This window comes from Staurois parvus, unplaced genomic scaffold, assembly GCF_062004578.1.
Source record: "Staurois parvus isolate SC_StPar_1 unplaced genomic scaffold, SC_StPar_1.0 ptg000264l, whole genome shotgun sequence".
Classification (NCBI taxonomy): Eukaryota; Metazoa; Chordata; class Amphibia; order Anura; family Ranidae; genus Staurois; species Staurois parvus.
Window position 1 is genome coordinate 6,184,873 of NW_028318060.1, and position 16,395 is coordinate 6,201,267.

The following is a 16,395-nucleotide window of genomic DNA, read 5'->3' on the forward strand; positions in this document are numbered from 1 at the left end:
ACATCCACAAAGATGTCAGTAATATTTACCTTTTGGGTTGCATACCAGAATATCCTAGTTTTTGTTATTTTTTTCCATTTATCTGTGCTCCAGTTTCATGTATTCATGTTATACTTTAATTGACCTGAAGATAGTAGTGTTTGCATGCCAAATGTCATATTTTGCCTGTCCCTCTTGGGGTTGCCTCTCTCCATGCCTTCAAAATCCATTAGGGTACAAAGATCTATGTTGCAGTCATTACCATGGTATATGATATTGTCACTCGTCTCCGGAGAACCAGACCTAATACTGTGCCATTGCTTTGAAGCAGTAGAGTGAATCCATGAGCTAAATTCTCGAGTGTAATAACTTTCATTGATGCATATTCCATGTTGTCTGGTCTGTTCTCCAGCAGTCAGTCAGTCAGTGGTGACCTATTTCTTTTAGTACGCAATAATCAAGCAGCTAAAATATGAAAATGTGTAGGACCCTTGTGGTCAGTTTACTTCCCTTGGTAACTGGCTATAACGGCTTGTTTGGTGCCCATGTATTAGTATTTGATTATAGGGACATTTCATATTGCAGATATGTACAAACTATACCTTAAAATCAAACTATATCATGTGGTTCAGGACATATTGAATTATAGCAAAATAACCAACACATCAAAAACGCTCAAAATAAAGACCTAGTGTGGTTATATATGTAGGCACTGTGTTTACTTTAGGGGCACAAGGATGATGAGACCTTTTTTGCAGAACTACTATAAAATTGTAAAGGCGACCCAACAAACGGAAACGGAGATGATTTCATATTGTGTGAGATACAGCAAGACTTGTGACTCCTGTTAAGTCTTTGTACCCCCTTTCTTTTTACAGCCCCTGGATGTAAGATTTACATACTGTACAAGTTTGAGGTATTAAGATAAATGGTAAATGCATTAAATAATTGTTAAATTTAGCATGGTTTAGAGAAGTTTCTCCACTAAATTTTCATGAAGGGTAGAAAAATCCATTCCCTTTAGGTAGCAGTAGTATTCTGTAGACCTTTCAAATGCTTTTGGAGAAGGGGCTAGTAAACAGTGGTTTTACCAATCAATTTAAAACATGGGCTGACCCTGTAATGACCCTTAATATTCCCTACTTTGTTTGATACCTTTTGTTTTTTTTTTTTTAACCAAGTAGGTTTTTACTAAACTATAATTTACAAAAATTACATTATTTCAAACATTTTATTCACATAAAACAAGAACGATTTTATCAAATCTTTAACATTTTTAATTGCAGTCTGTGCAGTCCTCCATAGCGGACATTTTTTAAAAGTAGATGATTCACAAAGGAAAAAATTTAAGCATTTTGTTTTTTCAAATGGTAAGCCTATAATCTGCATTATCACGATTGTATCTGTTTCCAATCCATTTGATTGTGTTGCTGCAGCTTGGCTTTAAAATGTTACTTTTATGAAAGGGTTTTTTTTTTTTTAGTGATTTCTAATTCTTTATACAAATACAATCCATATGCACATTGTATCCCTTAACTGTGCTAGAATTAATTTGAAGTTTTTTTTTCCCTAACTCCATTTTGACATGCAGGTGTCAACATTATTTGTCTAGAGGATGAAATTTCGCAAAGATGTATGGCAATCTGCAGCACTGAGCAAATTGAAGTAAGGGGAAAAGAGATGTCAAGTACAAAAATCCCATATCTCCTATGTTTACAGCCAACTGCAGTTATATAATTGGGTTAATATAGTACTGGAGTCTGAATTATATTTTCATGCATGTTTAACAATTTGTGTTGTGTTTTCTATCCATTGCCTGCTAATTAAGCTGAATAGACTTTTCTCTTGAGTCTCTCTTCTCGGCAAAGATAGATTATCCAGCTGATAACTCTTGGCACACTTGACGGATCCATCCATCAACATGCTTCTCAATGTACAACACTAATAATTATCTCTTTGTATCTAAATAATTATGTAGATTTTTTTTTCTTGTTTTTGCCTGTATGAAGACTTGTCATATGAATGTATTCAATTTAACCCCCAAAGGTTCAGGTTTAAGTTGAGATAAATGCATAACTTTTTATGAACCCGAAAACAAAATGCAGAACTGCTATGCTTTTTAGCAACTCAATTACAAGTATAATTATGACTCCATTATTGAAAGGCTTCCTAATTTATAAACTTCTAAGCAAATGCTTACAATTTCCCATTCGGATACTGCAGCTGATGCTTTCTGTGGCGTGGCCTTTGTATAAATAATTAGGACGATTGTTTTACAGACTTGGGTTATGTGCAGACTGCCAACAGTGTCTTCAAAAATTCAGTTAATGTATTATTCCATGTGGTATGTGTTGCCATTTGGAATGGTCACCCGTCCTTTTCTGTGATATACAGACTAACAAGCACAGCAAAGGTACCAATGCAACATGCGGCATCTCTGAAAGAAAACATGTTTTGAGATCTCTTTGTGAATTGAAACTTAGCCCCAGGTCAGATGTATTCTTTCCCTATACTTTCCATGTTCTCCATGAGCATTCTTGCGCTAGTGTGGAGTTCTGCCATGGTGCGCTGGCCTGACTTTGGAGATATATCCATATTGTTGACATTTGTTAGTCTAAAAACTGGAAACTAAATTCATGGTATCAAAATGAAAGCATCACTAGGCCGCCAGTTTGGATTCGCTGATGGATCCACTTACGGCTAGGTTCGCACCCTTTGCAGTTTGCGTTCGATCCGTTTCCGCAGTGCTTTTTGCGGTGCATTTTGCAATTTTGCTGCATTTTTGATGCTTTTTTTTTTTTTTGTTGCTAGGCAGATCAAAACACAGCAAAAATGCACTAAATGCTTTTCTGCAGTGTCTCCATTGAAGTCTGCAGAACCAAAAATGCTAATTTTTGCAATTGAAAAAGTCTCTGACCCTTTCCAAAAAATGCACCAGGTGAAAATGCAGAGATGTGAACGTGTCCCATAGGAAATCTTGTTAAAAGGACTGTAATGCGTTTCTGCAAAACACTGCGGAAAACGCTTAGGTGTGAACTTAGACATACACAAATAAAGCCAGTTAGGAACAAGGCATGTGCAACAAACTGACAGAACATGGTTACAAGAGCTGCACCTGTACCTATTTAAGAAAAAAAAAAAAAAAAAATAGGGCTTTGTGTGTGGTTCTTGAACTACTGGGTCAATGAAAACTTTGGAAACCGTAGGTTTATTTAGGGCCCATTCACACTTGTGCACTGTGGCAGCATGCATGTGTTAGCGCATGTTGCCACAACATTAACTCATCTGCTCTTTGTGGGTTGTGGTACTATTCATTGTGAATGGCATCTCAACGTTTTCTGTACAGTAGAGTGCAACACATGATGCACATCATTCCAAAAACAAATGATGGTGCACATACCCACACACTGAATAAGACACAGGGTTAAAACAGAACATTAATAGTTACTTAAAGGCATTATTCAACAAACTGTGTGTTTAATACTTATAAGTTGAGGCTGGGGCTCTAACACACTCTTAAAAGTAATCCTTTTATCACGGACTCCGGCTCATTATTCTGGTCAGTTTATTTATGTTTCTGCAGATTAACTCGCAAAGCTGTACATCAGTGTTGCAGAGGCATAAACACAAGGGGCTGAGGCTCTAAATGTTTATGGTCTATCCTGCATATTTATTTTTGGGTATTCTTACCGCCTTCCTGTAATGGCTCTGCTAGATTTGTGATTCCATTCACATGTGCAGCTGGTTTCTGTGCTCATTTATGGCCATGCTCTACTATGGATTTATATCCTTTTCTCTTCTATCACTTCCTGGGTCACCTCCCAGTCTGCTTCCATATCTATCTACCTATCTATCTACCTATCTATCTACCTATCTATCTACCTATCTATCTATCTATCTATCTATCTATCTATCTATCTATCTATCTATCTATCTATCCATGCACTGTGCGATGCCTAAACTACTTCACAGTTCTATGAGCTCCTGTGCCCTTACTATTATGTGTATTCTCTGCCTGACTTCCAGTGTACCGACCCCAGCTTTGTCTATCATCTGTGTTTTGCTTCCTGCCCTGACCTCGGCTTGTTTTTTGGATTCCCTTATAGCTCCTGTCATTACTCTGCACTCACTAGTGGAGCACTGAAATGAAAATTCTAATCCCAAAACCGATACTGAAAATTCAGAATGCATGTGGTGGAAAACCAAAATGTCTGCATATGTGGGGGCGAGGAGGCTCGATTTTTTTTTTTTTTTTTTTTTACATATGATTTTTATATCACATAGGGGACCAACAGTCCTCTGTCAGGGGTGGGCAACTGTGGTCCTCCAGCTGTTGGTGAACTAAAAGTCTCATCATGCCTCTGCCTTTGGGAGTCATGCTTGTAACTGTCAATTTTTTGCATTGCCTCATGGGACTTGTAGTTCTAGAACAGCTGGAGGGCCACAGTTGCCCACCCCTGCCCTATGTGATAGCATAGGAGTGACAGGTCCTCTTTGTAGGGGGTGGGGGCTGTCATCCTCTCCTCCACTAAGGGGTGGGGTCACCCACTGACATTATCAAGTGATCCCACCCTTTAGTTTCCCTTAGCAGAGGAGAGGATGACCGCTCATTCTTGGAGCTATAGTGAAGGGGGAAAAAGAAAGCAGGTAATTGCATTTAAAAACCGGCAGTGACATTTAGCAGTATCTCACTATGTACACTGCTCCTCTCCTGCCATTCTCCATTCTGACACTACCACACTCTTTAGATAGACTCTGACTATGGTTCATATGTTCCAGTACTTGGGTATGCGCACCCTTGTTTGTTTTTTTTTTTGAATGTTGGGCTACCACAGTAAAGGGTGATATCTTTTCACATGTTAGGCTTTTTAGTTTATGCACGATACACATCAGTGTACCAAATAGCACATTCCATGAGTTGTGATTCACTGAAAAACACAGATGTAACATTTCACATTGCCCTTTATAATACATTTCTAGATATTCCTAGTAATCTTGGTAATTAAAGAGTTACTAAACCCATGACCCTTCATTCACTATATTTGCTCTCCCACAGTACATATAACATGGAAATGCAATTACTTTAGTAAATATAAACTGCTAAATACCTTTTCTCATCAGCAGTGGAAAGCAGTCTTGTGACTTCTAGCAGGGTCTGGCTGTGCACTGGTTAATCTTGTTGGAAGAGTTTTTAGCCTCCTCTGATTGTCCTATGAGGCTGCATGACCTCTGACCCTCTGTGGACAGCATTAATTGGCCCTGTGCCAATCACATGCAGCCTCCCAAAAAGAAAACAAAAAAACCTCTAGCAATACACACTAAACAGAACATGTGTAGACTTGGCACTGATGCTCTGTACTATGGCAGGGGGAGGATCAGAGAAGACAGGATCAAATGGCCTTTTTACACAATGCGGAGGATTAACCCATTAGGTCCCACAGTGAGTAAAACAGGCATGCTTTACTGCATATACAGACTGATTTTACTGTTGTGGGTTTAGTAACACTTTAAATCTAACACTTTATATCACTTTACTAAATATTTTAGATGTATACTTCCATAGACTGGATGTCAGCACCTGTCTACTGTAATATTGGTAATGATATTTGTTGTGTAGTGTTACTAATCTATGTACTGTAGGAGACCTGATATTTTGAATGCAGGGTCCATTAGGAAGGCAGTGGTCCCCCCATATCACCATAGAAAATATCTATATGTTGCTGCTTCAGTCATGTCAATTACAGCCAGACTTCTTGTTGGTTACTTTAATGGATTCTTTATTTAACAGAATGGTTACTTTAACAAATTCCTTCATTCTCCTTATTACTACAGAAAAATAACTGCACTGTTTTGTATGCTAAGCAGCCTTTCTTCTACAATTGAAAAGCACTGAACTGTCATAGTTTTGTCTGTTGCCTGAGTTGCGTGTATTATTATTATTACTAAAAGTGTTATTAAAACCCACAACAGTAAAATCAGTCTGTATATGCAGTAAAGCATGCTTGGTATACTCATTGTGGAACCTAAGGGGTTAATCATCTGCATTGTGTAAAAAAGGCCATTTGATCCTGTCTTCTCGTCTCCTTTTGTTCAAAGGTCCACGTCTTATGTCCTGATCAGACAGACTGAACCATAGCCATTCTGAGCATGCTGAGTTTAGTGTGGACTACTAGAGAGGTTTTTTTTTTTTTTTTTCTTGGGAGAGTGCATGTGATCAGCACAGGGCCAATCAGCACTGGTCAGAGGTTTTGCATCCTAGAGCAGAAAGAAAACTCCTCCTGCAAGCTTTAACCAGTCCTCTGCTGGACACTTATCTAATTCACAAGACTGCTCTAACTGCTGATGAGAAAAGGTGTTTAGCAGTTTATATTTACTAAAATAATTGCTCTTACATGTTCTGTGTACTGTGGGAGACCAGATATAGTGGATGCAGGCTCCTGGGTTTACTAACACTTTAATAAAATAAAACGGACAAAGAATATTAGGGTATTGCTCAAATCTGTACCCTCAAGTTACAATCGTCCAACAACTGTGACTGTCAATCATCTGGGAGCATAGTTTTTCTGAGCATCCACATTTTGGAATCAAGGACATCAAATTGTAAGTTCCGCAATACATTCACCAAATACAATTTTTCTAATGCCTAGCTTTTCACCTTTCAGTTATTGCTCACACCTTTTGGAATTGACTTCCTCAGAACAAACATAAAAGGGTTAATTTCTGACTGCAAGCTTATTACTATTGTTTGCAGTCAGGCAACCACCTGTCACACATGTTCTATCTTGGAAAAGTGCCCAAATACTAAATCCCTTTCCTGCCAGCTTTAGCCTACGTGGGCACTAACCTGTATCTAAATGGTGGTGGGGTTATAATAACAGTCATTGGATAAATCCTTATGGCTGTCTGATTTACTCAGGATGAAATGTGTCCAGAAGAACAACCAATGAGGACGGCACTATTCAAGCTGCTATTTTGGCAAATTGAAGAGTGCTTATAACATTTCATATACTAGATACACATCTAAACACTAAAGGCACTTTCCCAAGTTCAAATGGCTAAGTTGTAGAATTCCAGAGTGTTAATTTAAATCTTCCCTTTCAGTGTTACTAGTAGACTAAGAAAGCCAATAGATACTTCTGTTTTGGGTTGGCAGAGTTAGGATAAACCCTTGAAGGTTAGTCCAGTAAAGATGTCTCTTGCAACTGGACCAGCTATTTTATAGTAAGGGATCCATCAGACTTTCTCATTTAACTTTGTAATGGCCATGGTTGTTTTATATTATACATACGGTATACTATACTTAAATATTATTTCAAAAACTATTAACACGCAGGCCCTTTTTTTTTTTTTTTTTCTTTTTTTGCTGCACTGCAACCAGATCGCATAGTCGTTTTGTATCATGCGATCAGGTGCAGGCAAACCACACTGCACTTGATATCCATTTAGGGTGTCGTTAACATCATATCAACACCTACAGCAAATGCAGTGCCGAAAACACGCAGCGATTGTGGCGTTTCCTGTACTGCAAATGTGTGAACAAAGGGTTAAAATGGAATTCCAGGAACAAGCTAACAAATCTTAAAAATGCTCCCTCCCCCCTCCCAACACCTATTCTGACTAACCTGTGTAAGAAATCTGTATCCTAGCCTATTTTCAGGCTCTCTGGTTCGGTCACGTGATCTCCCCTGTGTGCTCAGACAAGGACTAGTAAAGCCTAGACTGGTGATGCCACTCATAGGCTTTTTTGGCCCATCCATTGTCCCTGCTCCCTCCTCTTCCCTCTATTGGTGCTGCCTGACACAGGATCATGTGACTGGACCAGAGTGACCTGGTAATAGGCAAGGATACAAATCTTTCTTACACAGGTTAGTCAGAATAGATATATATACAAAATGCAGCGCTATTAATAAATCATAGATAGTAACAATGAAATACAGTCCAAAATACAAGGTGCTCCTTGATTCCCAGTGCAAATGATAGGAATGCGCACTAACCAGAAAGCGTATAGGTAATACGCATGTGAATAAATATCCTGAAGATTCCCCTCGCCTTTCTGGTCTGGTCATGGGAATAGCTGGAAAGAATGGAGATCAAGCGCCCTCGTGTGGTGAAGGAGTGGTCCAGCGGGTCAAAGAAGAATCAACCAAGATAAAATTCCCCCTCTCAGGAGCTGACACAGGAATCATTCAGGGCTGTGAAAGTTGAAGAAGCTGTGAAAAAGCAGGGAAGCCACGATTAGGGTGCTGTCACAGCTTTAGGAGTGTGTCTATGGGAATGTTTGACCATTCTTCCAGAAGCACATTTGTGAGGTCAGGCACAGATGTCAGATGAGAAGGCCTGGCTCGCAGTCTCTGCTCTAATTCATCCCAAAGGTGTTCTATTGGGTTGAGGTCAGGACTCTGTGCAGGCCAGTCAAGTTCCACCACCCCAAAATCGCTCATCCATATCTTTATGGACCTCGCTTTGTGCTCGGGTAAACAGTCATGTTGGAACAGGAAGGGGTCATCCTCAAACTGTTCCCACAAAGTTGGGAGCATGAAATTATCCAAAATGTCTTGGTATGCTGATGCCTTAAGAGTTCCCTTCACTGGAACTAAGTGGTCCAGCCCAACTCATGAAAAACAACCCCACACCATAATCCCCCCTCCACCAAACTTTACACTTGGGATAATGCAGTCAGGCAAGTACTGTTCTTGTGGACAGCCTTCCCAGAAGAGTTGAAACCATTATAGCAGCAAAGGGTGGGCCAACTCAATATTGAACTCTGTGGACTAAGAATGGGATGCCATTAAAGTGCATGTAAAGGCAGGCTTCCCAATACTTTTGGCAATATAGTGTAAGTATTTCTCTTACGTTCATTGATGGACACAGAATCTTCTATTTTTGCCCATGGGGTTATATTGTCACCTACAGGAGTAGGGCAGTAGGCATTAAAAAGCTTGACACTGCCTATGGATATTCCTGGCTGATATAAACCTCTCTGCCACCATTTCTAGATGGATTAGACAGACGGTGGTTCAAGCCTATGCCAATGAGGGTCAGGTTCCTCCCTTTCCTGTAACGGTGCAGTCTGCTCAGACGCTTAATGCTTCTTGGGCCTTCCATCATCAGGCATCTGTGTCTCAAATCTGCAAGGCAGCTACCTGATTGTCTGTGTACACTTTTACTAAATTTAAAGTGTTACTAACCCCACAACAGTAAAATCAGTTTGTATATGTAGTAAAGCATGCTTGTTATACTCACTGTGGAACCTAAGGGGTTAATATTCTGGTTGGACTCCTGTGTTTCTGCTGAGCTCTTGTCGGCATGGTTTTGTCTTTATAGGAGAAGTACAGACAGTGCTCTTTTGGATGTAGTTCTCCTGTGGATCACAGAAGCGCAGTTCGTTCTGACTCTCAGCCCAGGCTGGGGAAAGATCCTGACTTTAAAGTCGGGATCCACCCCAGAGTATGGAGCTGCACTTGGCTCAGCCTGTCAGTGAGCCCCTGAGAGCCTGAGCCACCTGCTTTCTCTCCCTCCACAGCCCAGCGTTCCAGTGAGTGCAAGGATGGGAGGGCAGAGCAGACAGTCATGACTGACGGTCACCACTTTGCTCAAAGCAGCTGTGAGACTTCAGCGGTCATGTGGACAATGAGTTCTCACACTTAAAACTGGCAAGGGACAGAGATTGATATACAGTCAGGTCCATAAATATTGGGACTTTGACACAATTCTAACATTTCTGGCTCTATACACCACCACAATGGATTTGAAATGAAACAAACAAGATGTGCTTTAACTGTAGACTGTCAGCTTTAATTTGAGGGTATTTACATCCAAATCAGGTGAACGGTGTAGGAATTACAACAGTTTGCATATGTGCCTCCCACTTGTTAAGGGACCAAAAGTAATGGGACAGAATAATAATCATAAATCAAACTTTCACTTTTTAATACTTGGTTGCAAGTCCTTTGCAGTCAATTACAGCCTGAAGTCTGAAACGCATAGACATCACCAGACGCTGGGTTTCATCTGTGGTGATGCTCTGCTAGGCCTCTACTGCAACTGTCTTCAGTTCTTGCTTGTTCTTGGGGCATTTTCCCTTCAGTTTTGTCTTCAGCAAGTGAAATGCATGCTCAATCGGATTCAGGTCAGGTGATTGACTTGGCCATTGCATAACATTCCACTTCTTTCCCTTAAACTCTTTGGTTGCTTTTGCAGTATGCTTTGGGTCATTGTCCATCTGCACTGTGAAGTGGCGTCCAATGAGTTCTGAAGCATGGAGAGAGAAATTCCATACTTCTTTTTATGTTTGATTTTGTTTTTTTTTTACCCACCCTCTCTTGCTGGGCACTGCTTTGGGATATCTCTATGGTCGAGAATAGAAGACGCTGTATCCGTCAATGAACATAAGTGAAAACAAGATTTTTTTTTTTTTTTTGTTACTCACTGTAAAATCCCTTTCTCTGAGTTTGACGAAGACAACACCCACCTCTCCTTTTGGTTTTTCCTTTGCACTGCTTGTGACTAACTGGATTGCCTATGCAGAGAGGGGATTTATATCAGCCAGGGTTACCCATAGGTGTTTTTTTTTTTCTGCCTAGTGTACTACTCCTGTAGGTGGAGATATAACCCTATGGTTTAGAATTGAAGATGCTGTGTCTGCCAATTCAGAGAAAGGTATTTTATGGTGAGTAGCAGAAAAAAAAAATTCTGTTTTGCAGTACTAGAGAGTAGACTGTGCAAGACTGATGTTAATGCTAAAATTGAGCTTTTAAATGTATTCCTAATATATCTGCCTGAAATATGTCTATACATTGACTTCCCATAATCTTATGAGCACCAGAAATCAGATTAGTTTTTGGAGTTTATGCCCTGTAAACGTGCTATATTTTATTGTACCATGTTGCCATCTTCAGAATATTTTTCAAGCAGTGGGGACTTGATAGGCAAGCGTATAAGCCTTTTTTCCGGCAATGAAGAACACTAGGATCCTACCTAATGGGATGCTCTTTTATATGATAGAACTATCCAAAGTGCCAGCAAAAATTATTGAAATAAGACTGCAAATTGTGTGGCCAGATGAACTATGTGTTTGAATCTAGTGAAACAATGTCCAGTTTACTTTCATTGTTTCCTAATTTTCTTTTACTTCTATATACCCTCACACCTTTAGATTTTTGGTAGATGTTTTTTTTTGTTGAGAGCTAAACAGTTAACCTGTTAACCAGATGCTGTTAAATTGTAAATAATATAAAATAAGCATTCTGAGAATCAAAATGACATGCAAGTGGGAGTCATTGAATCATAATTAACAGACTCTTTAGACCATGGCACCCTTTTTTGCACCGAATTTGAAATCTCCTTATCGTGGAAAGTGAAGTGGAGATGTCATTTATGATCCAAAGAAGAAAATGGCATTTAGCTTTGCTATGTGTTACCAGTAGCATGTATAGTAAGTTGTAGATATCTTATACATATGTTTATTTCTGAAATTCTACCTATATAGAATTTTTTTCTAGAACAGTTATGCCATTAGAAAAATTTTAAACATCTAAACATAATCTAGCGAAGTGACTTGAGTGACAGGTCCATGTATCCATGTAGCATGAAAGACTTTTTTTTTTTTTTTTTAAATTAAATATACTAATTGCAATACATTGTTGAAAACATGAGCAATGTTTATCAACCCTTTCACAAGGCAAAGAATTGTTAAATAAGAACAGTGACATGAATTGTCAGCCAATTTTATTACAAGGTTATAGCCTTGAGTCATAAAATCCTCCCTCGGCTGCACTTGATTGAATGAAACCTGACCCTGGTCACTTCTTAATTATACATCTATTTAGAGTGGAAATATCTCTTATCCTCCATCATAAATCTGTATTTGAACTTTTCACTCTGTTGAGCTTGATTGCTAAAGAATATAGAAGAAAAGGTCTGTAAATTTGTGGCAGAGACATTGCTGCCGACTCCAGCTTAAATTGGAACATGGGCAAGGATTAAAAGTTAAAGAAGCTGTATACTTGGTAAGTGAGGACACCCAATGAGAATCCAGTCACAGTGCTACAACCATGTTTCCATCAGTCATCAAGGTGCGACAGGTGGGAGACACCAGACTTTGATCATCTGGTTTCCAGATTCCAGAACTACCTGGACACTGTTTGTCACCAGATCCAGTACCTTTGCAGTGCTCTCCTTGGTGACCCTGTGAGATTAGTTGAATATGGCATATGCCACCTAGGCAGAAATAATTTGAGTGTCACTCCCATGATAGAAGCAATAACATTTGCAATTCAAAACTCCGGCTCCATAAAATGCCGGCAGTGACATCACTAGGCTCCGCCCCCACGCGGTGCGCCACCACCATGTGCCTTCGTCAGGGAAAAGCTTTGGAATTATTTTACGTGGAATTAAAACAGTATTACACTATGGGAGATGTCCTCTGTTCTTTATGTGGAGTTAAGCTGAGAAGAGTCCTGTTTATATTGTCATTGAAGGGGTGCCTGTCATCAGCTCTCTGCTGCCATCTAGAACATAGTTTTGGAATTACCATGCTTGATTGACCTGTATTAATTTACAGGTCCACGGTAGGAGGTGAGCGGCCATCCATGTATATTTTTAGGTGGAGGAACATTGAGTTAAGGTGGAGCACTGTGTTTTTCAAATAGACTTTATCCGGAGCACATCGTAGTAATTCTTCACCATTCATGCACCTTATTTGATTTTCACCATTCAAGTACTTTATATGTATATTTATATTTCATATTTTGATTGAACTATCACGTTTTGAATCTGTTTATGGACTATTATGCCTATATGAGTTAGTGCAACACTATGTATGTTTAGTGAGTGTGGATATGCTACATTTTTGGCTGGGAATAAGTTGCAGAAGACTAAAACTGTGAACATGTAACATAAGCTTAGTAGAGTTCAATGCTGTCAGTGTTCCCACTGCAGACTGCTGAGGTCTGAGCACTGCACATCATACACCAAAGGGAAGGAAGCGGCCCTCAGGCTGTAGGTTGGGCACTAGAGCCCAACACGCATTGTTTTCTGGACCATTTGTCAATGTTTGCTTTAGCTGCAATGGGGCCCAACCCTCAGTTATACTGCTTTTGAACACTCCTATGGTAATGACTTACTATCATATGTCAGTAAAATCTGGTTGCCAGTCAAATCTGTTTCTTAGAGTACAGTATTGTACACATGTTCTTCTCTCCTGTTCTTTTGAACTTCCTATCGCTTGCTATAAAACTGAGGCTAGTTAGTAGTGGGGGGGAGGAGGGGTTATAAGGGATGTCCCTGCAGCTATCTCTTTGCCAGGGTTCAATAACCTGTAGGTAGCTGTTTGTAACCAAATGATAAAGTTTTAAAGTCCTATGTACTGTACTTTTACTCTAATAAACACATTTAGTAGTAAGTCAAAAAATCCTTTTTTTTTTCCCCCTTGCATTGTTTTAAATAAAGGGAAAATCAAAGTACAGATATTATAAATAACCCCTGTTAGATATGCCCATGTCTCTCTAGTTCCTTCAGTGGTATCATTTTGTTGCAAAGACGACATGGTATTAATAAGTGCTGAAAAAATGCCATAAAGCTTGAATGAACACTGTTGATTGTAGGTCCTAACAAGACTCCCAAACATTTGGATTTGCTATAACCAAAAGATTAGCTGTTTGCATTTTAGGGGCTGTTTTTCTATAATTTGTTTTTAGTCCGTTCACTTTTCTTGTAAACCTAAGGGTGATTCCCATCACCTCTTAAAACCTTCCTAAAGGTCATTTAATGAGATGAGTGACCTCAGTGACCAATAGAAAAGCTAAGAATGGTAGGGGGTTAAGATTTTACAGTAAAAATTTAATGTTTGCAATGCATGTAAATAAACTGGTCTTATTTATTGTATTTTTCACTTTATGTGAAGATTGGTTTTATAGGTTTGCAAGTCTACTCATTAGAAAATTATATTATTTATTTTATTTATATATTTTTTTACTAACAGTGTATGCAGGACATGGGCAACACAAGGGCAAGACTGTTGTATGAAGCTAATCTTCCTGAAAACTTTAGAAGACCTCAAACGGACCAGTATCCTTTTTTCACTTCCGTGTTTTTCAGGAATATGAGATGTTGGGGTTACATTTAATCACAGAATAAGCCACTACTGGAGTGACTAAAAGCCTGAGCAAAGATTATTATTATTATTTTTTTTTTTTTTGTGAAAGCCATTGGATAGCTGGTGTGCAGGATAGAATGAGAATGTGTGGAAAAAGCTTTAAAAGGAAAGTCCCAAAAAGTTAAAAAAAAAAAGCGGTTTCCTCTGTATGTTTGCAAGAATGAGTATACAAGTAATAAGTTAAGTGTTTTATGAATTGTTAAACTGTAAAAACTATGCAATTGGATTATTTTTTAATTGGAATAATTATTTGATCCCCTGCTGATTTATTGGTTTATTTTATAATTGGAATAATTATTTGATCCCCTGCTGATTTTGTAAGTTTGCCCACTTACAAAGAAATGAAGGGTCTATCATTTTTATCATAAGTGTATTTTAAACAATAGTGACAGAATATCAACCAAAAAATCCAGAAAACACGCATGATACAAATGTTATAAACTGAGTTGCAGTTCAGTGAGTAAACTAAGTATTTGATCCTTTACCAACCAACAATAATTCTGGCTCCCACTGAATGGCTATGTTCTCATGTGGTACACAGATTAGTTCTGTCAATTTAAGAAGGTGCTCCTAACGACAACTTGCTTTGTGTATAAAACACTTGTTCACAGAATCTTTCTTCCATTCAAACCTCACCACCATGGGCAAGACCAAAGAGTTGTCAAAGAACAATAGGGACAAGATTGTAGACCTGCACAAGGCTGGAATGGGCTACAAAACCATCAGCAAGAAGCTTGGTGAGAAGGATACAACTGTTGTAGCAATTATTCACAAATGGAAGAAATATAAAATAACCATCAAACGCCCTCGGCCTGGAGCTCCATGCAAGATTTCACCTCATGGGGTAAGGATTATCATGAGAAAAGTAAGGGATTGGCCCAGAACTACACAGGAGGAGCTTATGAATGATCTCTAAGCAGTTGGGACCACAGTCACCAAACAAACCATTGGCAACACAATATGCTGCCATGGATTGAAATCCTGCAGTGTCCGCAAGGTCCCCCTCCTCAAGAATGCACATGTACAGGCCTGTCTGAAGTTTGCCATTGAACATCTAAATGATTCAGAGAAGGAGTGCTGTGGTCAGATGAGACCCAAATTAAGCTCTTTGGCATTAACTCGACCCGCCGTGTTTGGAGGAAGAAAAATGCTGACTATGATCCTAAGAACCCCATCCCTACAGTCAAGCACAGAGATGGAAACATTATGCTTTGGGGCTGTTTCTCTGCTAAAGGTACAGGCCAACTTTGCTGCATTGAGGGGCCAATGGACTGGGCCATGTATTGTAAAATCTTGGATGAGAACCTTCTTCCCTCAGTCAGAACACTGAAGGTGGGTCATCCAGCATGACAATGACCCAAAACATACCACCAAGGCAACAAAGGAATGTCTCGAGAAGAAGCATATTAAGGCCATGGCGTGGCCTAGCCAGTCTCCAGACCTTAATCCTATAGAAATGTTATGGAAGGAGCTAAAACTGAGTTGCCAAGCAAGTGCCAAGAAACCTTAAGGATTTTAATAGAAGAGCTGTAAAGAAGAGTGGCCCAAAATCCCTCCCTGAAATGTGAAACGTCTTACCTCTGTGCTTGCCAACAAGGGTTTCTCCACCAAGTATTAAGTTTTATGTTTTGCTTGGGGATAAAATACTTATTTTGCTGAACTGCAACTCAATTTATAACATTTGTATCATGTGTTTTTTCTGGCTTTTTGGTTGGTATTCTGTCTCTATCATTTAAAATACACCTATAATAAAAATTGTAGACCATTTCTTTGTAATTAGACAAACTTACAAAATCTGCAGGGAATCAAATAATAATTTTTCCCCACTGTGTATGTTGTGGATGTATTTACCACTCTAGCTAATTATATTAAAAAGGACTGACCAATAATTTTGCAAGTCCCCATAAATACATTCCTAACCTGTCACAATATTCAACAATATTACAAAAGAAAAAATGTACCATTTAATTGTTAACCACTTCCCGCCCAGCCAATAGGAAAATGACGGCCGGGGCGGGACTCTCTTCGTTCCGGGTGGGCGTCATGACTTCCTTCCCGGATTGCGCCTTGCACGTGCCTGCAATGCAGTGCTGTGGCGAGATCTGTCATCGGGTGTGTACATTGGACACAGTTGATGACAGATCTCTGTATTGGCTCGTTGCCAGTACCATGTGACCTGCTTCGACCAATCACAGGTCACATGACAATTGTAAACAACGGATGGCTACCTTTCATGCCATCCATTGTATACAATTGTGTCA

At 39.3% G+C, this 16,395-nt stretch overlaps 1 protein-coding gene across 2 annotated transcripts in view; it reads left to right on the forward strand.

The window, feature by feature from the left end:
* The window catches only part of SMAP1 (small ArfGAP 1), a 369,562-nt gene that overhangs the window by 104,399 nt on the left and 248,768 nt on the right, over window positions 1-16,395 (forward strand). For both annotated transcript variants that reach the window (XM_089681336.1, XM_089681337.1), the window contains exon 3: window positions 13,961-14,046. In XM_089681336.1, the coding sequence (XP_089537462.1) occupies window positions 13,961-14,046 (86 nt within the window). The remainder of the gene's footprint in view (window positions 1-13,960; window positions 14,047-16,395) is intronic.